This window comes from Rhinatrema bivittatum, chromosome 16, assembly GCF_901001135.1.
Source record: "Rhinatrema bivittatum chromosome 16, aRhiBiv1.1, whole genome shotgun sequence".
NCBI lineage: Eukaryota > Metazoa > Chordata > Amphibia > Gymnophiona > Rhinatrematidae > Rhinatrema > Rhinatrema bivittatum.
The window spans coordinates 99,414-111,785 of NC_042630.1; the positions used below are offsets into that span (position 1 = coordinate 99,414).

At 44.9% G+C, this 12,372-nt stretch overlaps 1 protein-coding gene across 2 annotated transcripts in view; it reads left to right on the plus strand.

Annotated features, from left to right (window-relative positions):
• SCNN1A (sodium channel epithelial 1 alpha subunit) overlaps positions 1-9,284 on the plus strand; it is a 62,269-nt gene extending 52,985 nt beyond the window's left edge. For both annotated transcript variants that reach the window (XM_029580402.1, XM_029580403.1), the window contains exons 12-13: positions 2,447-2,522; positions 6,010-9,284. In XM_029580402.1, the coding sequence (XP_029436262.1) occupies positions 2,447-2,522; positions 6,010-6,393 (460 nt within the window). In that variant the 3' untranslated portion in view covers positions 6,394-9,284. The remainder of the gene's footprint in view (positions 1-2,446; positions 2,523-6,009) is intronic.
• The last annotated feature ends 3,088 nt before the right edge of the window (positions 9,285-12,372 follow it).

Consider the following 12,372-nt stretch of genomic DNA (forward strand, 5'->3'; position numbering starts at 1 on the left):
TAGGGGAGCTGTTCCATCCCCTTTATCATTTTGGTCGCCCTTCTCTGTACCTTCTCCATCGCAATTATATCTTTTTTGATATGCGGTGACCAGAATTGTACACAGTATTCAAGGTGCGGTCTCACCATGGAGCGATACAGAGGCATTATGACATTATTATTACATCCATCAACTCCCTCCTTACATCCCTGCAACTTGCCCTCAACTCATCCAAAACTGAACTTATACTACTTATACACAGCCATCAGACCCTCAAATCCATTCCTACAAATGACCCCATGGCCCTCTCTCTCACATCACAACCCGCAGTCCGGAACCTCGGTGTCCTAATTGACCCATTACTTAACCTAAAAAAGCACATCAGTTCAGTACTCAAAGGTGGCTTTTATAAGCTCAACATCATAAAAAAGCTCAAGCCTCTGCTCCATACGCACCACCTTAAAACTGTCATCCAAGCCACTATGTCAGCCAAGTTAGACTACTGTAACTCGCTGTACCTTGGTCTCCCCTACTCCACCATTAAACCCTTACAGATCCTTCAAAATGCCACTGCAAGGATAATCAGCAACGCTAAATAAACTGACCATATAACCCCTATCCTAAAAGACCTGCATTGGCTTCCCATCCCTTCACGCATACTCTTCAAATCACTCACTATCATACATAAAGCTATACACAACGATAACTCCACTTGGCTCAGTGAACCCTTCTGTCTCACACAATCCGCCCGCCCCACCAGAACAAACCATAAATTCACCCTACAAGTCCCACCCCTTAAAAGGGCCCGACTAACGTCAACCAGGGACCGCGCCCTATCAATTGCAGGCCCAACCCAATGGAATGCACTGCCATCAAACCTACGCCAGGAATCTTGCCCAAATAAATTCCGCAAAATGCTAAAAACCTGGCTTTTCCACCAAGCCTTCCCGGATTAGCAACCTCCCCCCTGCCTGCCCCCCCTGCCCCCCCTAAATAATTACCCTCCCCCCTTTAAATTAGCCACCCTTCTATTCTTCCCCACCCCTCTCCTTAAAATGCAATTCCCCTGATTTTCACCGTCTTTCCCGGAATAGCAACCTTTCCCTCTCCTTTGCCCCCCTCGTAAACAGTTGCCCCCTCCTTCCCCCCTGTAAATAGTCACCCATTCTATACCTCCCCGCACCCTAGCCCTTTGTAACTAACTCCTCTTATCCCGCCCCTCCTTGTTTTCTATTCTTATCTATTGCCTCGGGCTCCCTGTTAGAGCCCTCTCTACTCTTGTTTTTGCTGGTTCATCCACCCCCACTTCCCCGTTCTATGTATTTTCTACCTGCTGTTACAATGTAAAGCGACATGATGTGTATTTTAATGTCGGTATAGAAAATCTGTTAAATAAATATTATTATTATGAAAGCTGCTCTCTCTCCTATGTAAATGTTGGTGCCAGCACTCTGGTTCCACCCTAGTTAGAATGGGACTCATCTCATTGAAATGGGCTCCCCCTGCCCCAGAATTTTCCCCAGTTCCTAACAAACCTAAACCCCTCTGCCCAGCACCATTACCTGCCTCTGGAGTCCTTCGTTTTCAGTTGTTATTTTCCTTGGGAACTTATAAGTGTCTCTTACAAAAGGAAGAAAATGGTTCAGCGGAATTAAATGACTTGCCATTCTTCCAGATAAATATCATTTTTGTTCTTGATGCAATAAACACTGAAAATTCCCAGGAAAAAGAAAGCAAAAACTGAAAATGAAGGTCCCTACACATGGAATGAGAAGCATTTTTGAGAATGCAATCCTGGAGGTTCTGGGTTTAAATTTCCGACCCCATTAAGCATAAAATTAGTCTCCAGAAGGTCTCTCCTGCACCTTTCTCTGTCATTGGTAGCCACATGTGGCACGACAGCTGCTCCTGCGTTCCTCACTGGTGACTCCTCTTCACCCCAGGCTAGTAGCTTTCTCTTTGCCCTGGGACATTCAGACACAGAGTGGCAGCTCTCTATACCCATGACAGATGACCAGTACATTAAAAATTGTGTTCCAACAAACCTCAATAGCAGAAAATATAAACAATCCAAAATAAACTATTCTGCTCACTGACTGCAAATCATTTATTTATTTTATTTACTTGTTTGTATATACCGACATTCACCCAAGGGTATCACGTCGGTTTACATATAATCTAGTGAGATAGTGTGATAACAGGTCATACTATCTTTACATTGATACACTGTAGGATTGCATTGAGACATTGTCAAGTTGCAGCAAGTGAGGCTTAAATTATAACATTGTAAAATAAAGTGATTTGTTGCATAACCTCCCTGCTACAGGCTGACAGCTCCACTCTCCTCTAGCTCAGTTTGCAGGCAGAATGCAACACCTCTTATGTAACGACCCTGTCACACAGTGATACCACTCACCACCCGAGAAGCTTGGAAGAGTCCCTAATGATTTTGTGTTTTTCTGAGCAGGATTGATGTGGCCAAACTAAACATATACTTTGAGGAACTGAATTATAAGAGCACCGTGGAATCTCCAGCAATAAATGTAAGTTCCTTCAGCAGGAGGCGTTCTCACCAGGCCAGGGGAGTCACTGATAGAGCAGGGGGAGAGGAGGCCCCAGGCCTGGGCTGCGGAAATGTCTCTCTGGTATCAGCAGGAGGCGCTCTCACCAGGCAGGGGGAGTCACTGACAGCGCAGGGAGAGAGAAGTCACCAAGACTGGAATTGCAGAGAAAGGAAATATCTCTGGTACCAAGCATAGGGGTGTTACTGTCAGCACAGAGAGAGAGAGTAGGGAAAAGAAATAGGTGTTCTTACCATGCTGGGGGGTGTTACTGTCAGCGCAGAGAGAGAGAGAGAGTAGGGAAAAGAAATAGGTGTTCTTACCATGCTGGGGGGTGTTACTGTCAGCGCAGAGAGAGAGAGAGAGTAGGGAAAAGAAATAGGTGTTCTTACCATGCTGGGGGGTGTTACTGACAGCACAGAGAGAGAGAGAGTAGGAAAAAGAAATAGGTGTTCTTACCATGCTGGGGGGTGTTACTGTCAGCACAGAGAGAGAGAGAGTAGGGAAAAGAAATAGGTGTTCTTACCATGCTGGGGGGTGTTACTGTCAGCACAGAGAGAGAGAGAGAGAGAGAGAGAGAGAGTAGGGAAAAGAAATAGGTGTTCTTACCATGCTGGGGGGTGTTACTGTCAGCGCAGAGAGAGAGAGAGAGAGAGAGAGAGTAGGGAAAAGAAATAGGTGTTCTTACCATGCTGGGGGGTGTTACTGACAGCGCAGAGAGAGAGAGAGAGTAGGGAAAAGAAATAGGTGTTCTTACCATGCTGGGGGGTGTTACTGTCAGCACAGAGAGAGTAGGGAAAAGAAATAGGTGTTCTTACCATGCTGGGGGGTGTTACTGTCAGCACAGAGAGAGAGTAGGGAAAAGAAATAGGTGTTCTTACCATGCTGGGGGGTGTTACTGACAGCACAGAGAGAGAGAGAGAGAGAGTAGGGAAAAGAAATAGGTGTTCTTACCATGCTGGGGGGTGTTACTGTCAGCACAGAGAGAGAGAGTAGGGAAAAGAAATAGGTGTTCTTACCATGCTGGGGGGTGTTACTGACAGCACAGAGAGAGAGTAGGGAAATGAAATAGGTGTTCTTACCATGCTGGGAGGTGTTACTGACAGCATAGAGAGAGAGAGAGAGAGAGAAGGGAAAAGAAATAGGTGTTCTTACCATGCTGGGGGGTGTTACTGACAGCACAGAGAGAGTAGGGAAAAGAAATAGGTGTTCTTACCATGCTGGGGGGGTGTTACTGTCAGCACAGAGAGAGAGAGAGAGTAGGGAAAAGAAATAGGTGTTCCTACCATGCTGGGGGGTGTTACTGACAGCACAGAGAGAGAGAGAGAGAGAGAGAGTAGGGAAAAGAAATAGGTGTTCTTACCATGCTGGGGGGTGTTACTGTCAGCACAGAGAGAGAGTAGGGAAAAGAAATAGGTGTTCTTACCATGCTGGGGGGTGTTACTGACAGCACAGAGAGAGAGAGAGTAGGGAAAAGAAATAGGTGTTCTTACCATGCTGGGGGGTGTTACTGACAGCACAGAGAGAGAGTAGGGAAATGAAATAGGTGTTCTTACCATGCTGGGGGGTGTTACTGACAGCACAGAGAGAGAGAGAGAGAGAGAGAGTAGGGAAAAGAAATAGGTGTTCTTACCATGCTGGGGGGTGTTACTGACAGCGCAGAGAGAGAGAGAGAGTAGGGAAAAGAAATAGGTGTTCTTACCATGCTGGGGGGTGTTACTGTCAGCGCAGAGAGAGAGAGAGAGTAGGGAAAAGAAATAGGTGTTCTTACCATGCTGGGGGGTGTTACTGTCAGCACAGAGAGAGAGAGAGTAGGGAAAAGAAATAGGTGTTCTTACCATGCTGGGGGGTGTTACTGTCAGCACAGAGAGAGAGAGAGTAGGGAAAAGAAATAGGTGTTCTTACCATGCTGGCGGGTGTTACTGACAGCACAGAGAGAGAGTAGGGAAAAGAAATAGGTGTTCTTACCATGCTGGGGGGTGTTACTGACAGCACAGAGAGAGAGAGAGAGTAGGGAAAAGAAATAGGTGTTCTTACCATGCTGGGGGGTGTTACTGACAGCACAGAGAGAGAGTAGGGAAATGAAATAGGTGTTCTTACCATGCTGGGAGGTGTTACTGACAGCATAGAGAGAGAGAGAGAGAGAGAGAGAGAGAAGGGAAAAGAAATAGGTGTTCTTACCATGCTGGGGGGTGTTACTGACAGCACAGAGAGAGTAGGGAAAAGAAATAGGTGTTCTTACCATGCTGGGGGGTGTTACTGTCAGCACAGAGAGAGAGAGAGTAGGGAAAAGAAATAGGTGTTCCTACCATGCTGGGGGGTGTTACTGACAGCACAGAGAGAGAGAGAGAGAGAGAGAGTAGGGAAAAGAAATAGGTGTTCTTACCATGCTGGGGGGTGTTACTGTCAGCACAGAGAGAGAGAGTAGGGAAAAGAAATAGGTGTTCTTACCATGCTGGGGGGTGTTACTGTCAGCACAGAGAGAGAGAGTAGGGAAAAGAAATAGGTGTTCTTACCATGCTGGGGGGTGTTACTGACAGCACAGAGAGAGAGAGAGAGAGAGAGAGTAGGGAAAAGAAATAGGTGTTCTTACCATGCTGGGGGGTGTTACTGACAGCACAGAGAGAGAGTAGGGAAAAGAAATAGGTGTTCTTACCATGCTGGGGGGTGTTACTGACAGCACAGAGAGAGAGTAGGGAAAAGAAATAGGTGTTCTTACCATGCTGGCGGGTGTTACTGTCAGCACAGAGAGAGAGTAGGGAAAAGAAATAGGTGTTCTTACCATGCTGGCGGGTGTTACTGTCAGCACAGAGAGAGAGTAGGGAAAAGAAATAGGTGTTCTTACCATGCTGGCGGGTGTTACTGTCAGCACAGAGAGAGAGTAGGGAAAAGAAATAGGTGTTCTTACCATGCTGGCGGGTGTTACTGACAGCACAGAGAGAGAGAGAGAGAGAGAGAGAGAGAGAGAGAGTAGGGAAAAGAAATAGGTGTTCTTACCATGCTGGGGGGCGTTACTGTCAGCACAGAGAGAGAGTAGGGAAAAGAAATAGGTGTTCTTACCATGCTGGCGGGTGTTACTGACAGCACAGAGAGAGAGAGAGAGTAGGGAAAAGAAATAGGTGTTCTTACCATGCTGGGGGGTGTTACTGACAGCACAGAGAGAGAGTAGGGAAAAGAAATAGGTGTTCTTACCATGCTGGCGGGTGTTACTGTCCGCACAGAGAGAGAGTAGGGAAAAGAAATAGGTGTTCTTACCATGCTGGGGGGTGTTACTGTCAGCACAGAGAGAGAGTAGGGAAAAGAAATCGGTGTTCTTACCATGCTGGGGGGTGTTACTGTCAGCACAGAGAAAGGAGCTGCCTCTGATAGTGCAGAGGAAGAGGAGTCCATAGGACTGGATATGCCAAGGATGTTCTGTTTCCTTCTGATGGGCAGTGCCTGTTTCTGTGTCCTGATCGTGTCTCTGCAGATGGTGATGCTTCTTTCTAACTGTGGCAGTCAGTGGAGCCTCTGGTTCGGCTCTTCTGTCCTCTCTGTGGTGGAGATGGGGGAGCTTGTATTCGACGTGCTGGCAATCACCATTATTCTGCTTCTGCGACGACATCATGAAAGAAAGCGGGATGCGGTGGAGGAGTGCAGCTGTGCCCCCTCCCCGGCATTGCCCCGCATGGGGCATGTCAATACTGAGTTTCAACAAGACGACGGTCCCCCTCAGCAGCTGCAGGTGGTGGCTGACATCACCCCACCGCCAGCGTATGAGAGCCTGCAGCTGCAAGCTGTGGCAGAATGCGGCTTGGACTGCGAGTGTGTGCAGCGCTGCAGTCTCCAAACCAAGGAGGATGAGGAGGAGTGACAGGTCGCAGGGTGCAGCTCAGCCCATGAATAACCACCTTTGTTTCTGTTGTGGGGTGAGGCAGGCGTGAAGTCCTGAGACTTGCCTTCAGTCTTGTAAAATTCAGGCATGTGATGTATGAAGAAGTGAGGTTGCAGGAGATAGAGCATGGCTTGAGGTAGCCATCTCTGGGTGCCAGCAGTGCATGGCCCTTCCTGGAGGCAGCCTGTTATAACATGTAACTGGCCACGGTAGATCAATGGGCACTGCCCGCTGCAGCTCTCCCTTTCCCCAAGAGAGGTCAGTGGGCAATACATGTATTTAGAAAGAGTTCTGTTGATGTTATTTCCTAGGATCAGATTATCATCTTGTAACCTCACAGTCAGGCCTCAGATCCAAAATTACCATGTTTTCTTCAACGTGAAACCTAGGGTCTAGTAACTTGTATTATATATCAGAAGAGACACTGCTGTGGCAGTACAAGGGTGTGGAGACTCTCGGTCTCTGCGGCTCCTTCCTCCTTCCTATTTCAAAGTGGAAGTGCACAGATTTCTGCAGCCTCCTCCTCCTACTTGCACATTTCTTGCAGAATTGGGGCTTGGACACAAGGTTTTCCCTTGGTTGAGTCACTCTCAAATGATAGAATAGGGAAAATGTTTCTAATTCTTGGTACAGTTCTTGTGGATTTCCATAATGTTCATGATTATCCCTTATTATTTTTAATATTTACATATTTATATGATTCCGCTGGGAAAAATGTTGTCAGAATGTAAGTTTATTTTATTTATGCTAATAACATTCAATTGCATTTCTCAGTGGATTTGCAAAAATCCACTTCTGCTATACCCTGAAAAATTGAGCTGCTATGGGGATGCAGAACCCCTCCCTCTTTTTTGCCATCACTACCTTCTCTGGAGAGCCATAACTTGACAGTTAAGTTAAAGGTCTGTAATTTGGGTTTTGTAATTGACTCAACATTTCAGCCCTAGATAGCAGGGGTTATAAAGAAAGCATTTTCAAAATTGCAATTGGCTTGCCATTTACACTCCTATTTGAATCAGGAATCTCTCAAACATGTCCTGCCAGCTTTAGTGTGGTGATTCCCTCTGGCAAGCTTCACCAGAATCATTGTTGATGGTTCAAAATAGTGCAGCAAAGAGGGATTTAGAAGGATTGAGCATTTTACCTCAATTCTTAGCAGCCTTCATTGGCTCCCAATCAAATTCCGTTGGCATTTTAAAAAGTATTTTGAGCGTTGAGGGATTTGTCCATGTTATCTGTCTTCAAAAATCAATTGTTAGGTTTCCACTCAGCTCACACTGCTCTTTAAAGACTTCCAGCTCATTCTGAGTTTAGGTGAGTTTGCTCTAGAAAAAGAGCTTTTCCTGGATGGGATCGTCTTTCTCCAATGCTTTTCTGGGGACATGCAGTCTAAAACTTAACTATTTGAATTTCCACCTTCATTCTGGCTTTGTAAGATTGTTCTCCCATGAACTGCTGTTGCTGTTTTTTCAGTACTATATAACTATTTCATTTCTATGGGATATAGTAATTTTACTCTTTTATTTTGATTGTTTTTAACTTGTGATCTGTAATGTATGTTTTCTTTCATGTTTATTTTCTATACTTTTTGTTGAATGCTCTGTGCGACTACTTTGAATGATTAGATTTGAGGTATATAAAAATACATTGAGATTTAAAAAAGTAAATTGAAGGCCGATTTCAAGGTGGGGGCTGTGCTGTGGTGGGGGTGTGATATGTAGAAATGTCACTTTTTTTGCCACCTTCCATACCTAACTTGCGCCTACTGATGGCCCCAAATATTTCTGTCTAGAGACATCACTGAATACCTCCCAGGCCTTGTAGCCTGTATTATGCACCACACAAGGCGACCCTGCCCCTCCCACCACACCAGTGTCTAGTAACCTGTATTCAATGGTTATTTTCTTAAAAACAAAAAATCAGGTACAACGGCATCATCCACCTTCCATTCCATCTGCAGTGGAGAAAAAAAGTTGCTGAAGTTCAAGAAGGTTCCACATCAGTGATGTAGCGCTTATAATATATAACATAGCATGTGCAGAAAATCAGCATTCCTATAATATATATTATAAGAGAGATCCTGCAAAGTGTCTGGTAGCCTGAGCTATATACAGTATATTTCATGAAGCATCCCTTATACTGCTTATTAATATGTATGATATCTTTCACAATGCCCACTAACCTGTGTTACACGCCATTAGAGGCATTCCTCCGAGCATCTATGAACCTGTACTGTCCATGAACAACCCCATTTTGTGCAAAACCTGAAAAAAATAGGCCCAATGAACTCTATCAAATGCTTTCTCAGTGTCTACTGCCAGTAAAGCGGCCGGAATATTACAATGTACCCACCAACTAAGATCCAGGACCCTCCAGACATTATCGGTCACCAGCCTACCTGGGACAAAGCCCAACTGATCTCCATGAATGAGAAAGGGTGCAACCAGCCCCAGGTGAGAGAGTGAGACCTTAGCCAATATCTTAAGGTCCAGATTTATAAGGGAGATGGATCTATAGGAGCATTGGATCATGATAACCCTTAGCCAAAACCATTATCCCTGCCATATTCACCCCAAATTCCAGGTGACCACCCTCGCTATAGATTCATCAAAATACTATAATTATGCATGGATAATGCCCACGATAAGAAAAAGGGGCGTGTTTATGATAATTTTAGAATTACTTCACCATGTTAATGTCTTAAAGTTTTTGCACCCTTTGATACTTGTATTTTGCTACTTGCAAAGTGGTGAGAGAGAGAGAGAGAGAGAGAGAGAGAGAGAGAGACTCTTGATGGACAGGGTACTATCAAGCTAGGGCGAGAGAACATTGTAGAAATCTCATGTTTTAGAGACTTTCCTCATTCGAAATGACGTCAAATCTTCACTGAGGTGTTCTGTGCTATTCATACATCTCACTCTGCATGTAGAACTGGCCCCTAAACCACCACCAACAGCTCACCCCGAGTTATTAGCTGGCCCTCCTATAGTGATGTAAATAGTTGACTACTGTGACGGCCTCCCTAGAGGTTCCCACTCTCTCTCTTGCTGCAATTTGCAATCTTTGTTGTTCTCTATGGTACTTTGATAATAAAGAATACATTAAAAAAAATAAATCAAATAAAATGTGTTTGCATCTCTCTGGCCAAAAAGTCAAGAAGCTGCATCTTGAGTTTGTGAGCTCTCCTCAGGCATCTACCTCTGCAGTTAAGCTAAAGCATTCTTTGGCACAGAAGCCATCACCTACATATGAAAAGGTGCAGTGCTCTCATGAGTGGCTGTGATGCTTTCCCTTGTCCATACACCATCTGCTTGCATCAGTTCCCCGGTCCAAACCTTGACCGAGCTTCCCTGGTCCCTTGGAAACTCAAATAGCAGTTTAAACATATTTATCTTAAAAGTCCCCAGGTGGGATTTGAACCCTCACCACCTGGATGGAAGGCCGATGCCTTCCCCATTGAGCCAGCAACTCACTTTCCAACCACTGGCTTCAGAAGTCCCTCTCACAGTCCATAGTTCAAAAGTCCGGCCCCACTGGGCCTAACTGCCACCTCCCTCCGTACCTCTGGGACCTCAACCCTTCCCCAGAGGTACAGCCACCCACTGGCAGTCCTCCAGGCAAAGTATCCTTGTCGTACATCCAACAACAGAAGTTCCCGCGCTCACCTTCCTTGTGATAGTTGCGGCAGTCCTTCACACGGTTGGGGAATGTCCAGCATCGCCAACTCCCAGAGCAGACAGGAAATTCGATCCTTCCTCCTCAGTCCTCCACAGGAGACTGCTGCTGCTCTACTAGGGAGTCCTTTTTATCCTGTGGAAACTCCTCCTCCTCCGCCAGCTGATTGGCTCCAGGGAAGTCCCACCCTTAACCTCCCACACCTGTGGTTCTTCTGTCCTTGTAACATCCAGGGGAAGGAACCAAGGGACGTCTCTTGCCTGGTGTTGCTGTATTTTCCCTTCCCCCCTTCCCTTGAATCTTTGGTTCCTAGCTTTATTCTTCCTATCTAGTCTAGCATAGTGACCCCGTCACAGTGGCACTCAGAGAAGTCTTGGCCCATGTGCCATTATCCTTCAAAGAATGGTGACAGGTAAAGCCAGTGCTAATGGATATTTCCTCTGTGCAGAGGAAATGTCCTCTTTAGCAGAATCCCTCCTTGGCCCTGAAAAGCTATCAATGTCCTCCGAAAGAAGTCAGAGCACCATCTGCACAGACGTCTTTTCAGTGCAGAGACTCTAGTTTAGGCACAGAAACACTCAACTCTCTGAACACCTTGAGAAAAATAAGATCCTCTTCCCATCACAATTTGGCTTCCGAAAATTCTTTAACACTGAAACGCTACTTATCTCCCTTACTGACACACTCCTTAAGGGCATAGACAAAGGCCACTCTTACATCCTAGCACTACTAGATATCTCTTCTGCTTTCGACACCATTAGCCATAAAATTCTTCTAGACAGACTCACTGAAATTGGCTTATTAGGCTCCGCCCTTCTTTGGCTCAACTCCTATCTTGATAATAGACACTACAAAGTCAAAATAGGAAACTGCGAGTCTAACCATTAATCTATCATGTGGCGTTCCCCAAGGCTCCTCATTATCCTCCACGCTTCTTAACATCTACATGTTGCCCCTTTGCCAACTCCTATCTGAACTTGGTCTCACTCACTTCTTCTACACTGACGATGTTCAAATCCTAATCCCCATCACAGAATCCATCTCCAAATCACTCCGGGAAAACTGCATCACTTCAATTAATCAACTCCTATCTAATTTGAACCTTGCTCTTAATACTTCCAAGACAGAACTCCTTCTTATATCCCACAACCATAAGAATAAGTCTCTCATCAACTCCAGGCCCCCGCATTTCACTCTGCCTACCACGCCCCACATAAGGGACCTAGGAGTCATCCTAGATAATGAACTGAACTTTAAAAAATTCATTAACTCTACTATGAAAGATTGCTACTTTAAACTCCACGTTCTTAAAAAACTAAGACCCCCTCCTCCATCTTAATGACTTCCGTACTGTCCTTCAGGCAATAATATTTTCAAAACTCGATTACTGCAACTCCCTACTACTAGGCCTCCCTGCTACAACCCTCAAACCCCTCCAAATGCTTCAAAATGCCACTGCCACACCAGCAAACATGATCATATCACCCCCATTCTAAAAGACCTACACTGGCTCCCAAATCCCCTTCAGAATTCTCTAAAAGAGTCACAAGACTCTTCATAATCATGATGTGCTCTGGTTAAACAATGCCTACATTTCCAGACCCTAAGAGATCAACCAGATCTGCCTATTCTGGTACCTAACACATCCCCCCACCTAAGCTTACACATCTAATCTCCACCAGAGAGTGAGCACTCTCTTTAGCTGGCCCCTCTAACTGGAATTTAATGCCCCCCTGACCTATGACTAGAACCATGCACACAGAAATTAAAAAAAAACTTAAAACCTGGCTATTCAAATATCCCTCACCTACAACAAACCCCATGCCAGACCTTTATAAATACCTACAATTCCACTGTATAAAGTTTTTTTTATTGACTCTTGTTCCTATCACTCTCCTTTTCCTTCTTACTTACAGCCTAAGCTCTATATATATTGAAACTGTAACTTTCTATTTGTATTTATTGGTGACTTTCTATAGTATTTATTGGCTGTATTTATGTTGAAATCTGTAACTCTCTATTGAAATTATTGGATGTAACTTTTTTTTTCCTTACTCTTTTTCATCGTTTTTCTATTTGTTTTCTGTAAACTGATGTGATGTGCAAACAAACTTCGATGTATAAAAGCCTTAAATAAATAAATAAACAAACGGAACCAAAGCTCCCAAATACCAATTTTGATTCCTGAATCAGACAGTCCTTCCATTTCCTTTCTGTAGCTACCACCATCCCATGGTCAGAAGGATATGCTTGGAGATTGTAAAAACGTTATTTTACTAACAT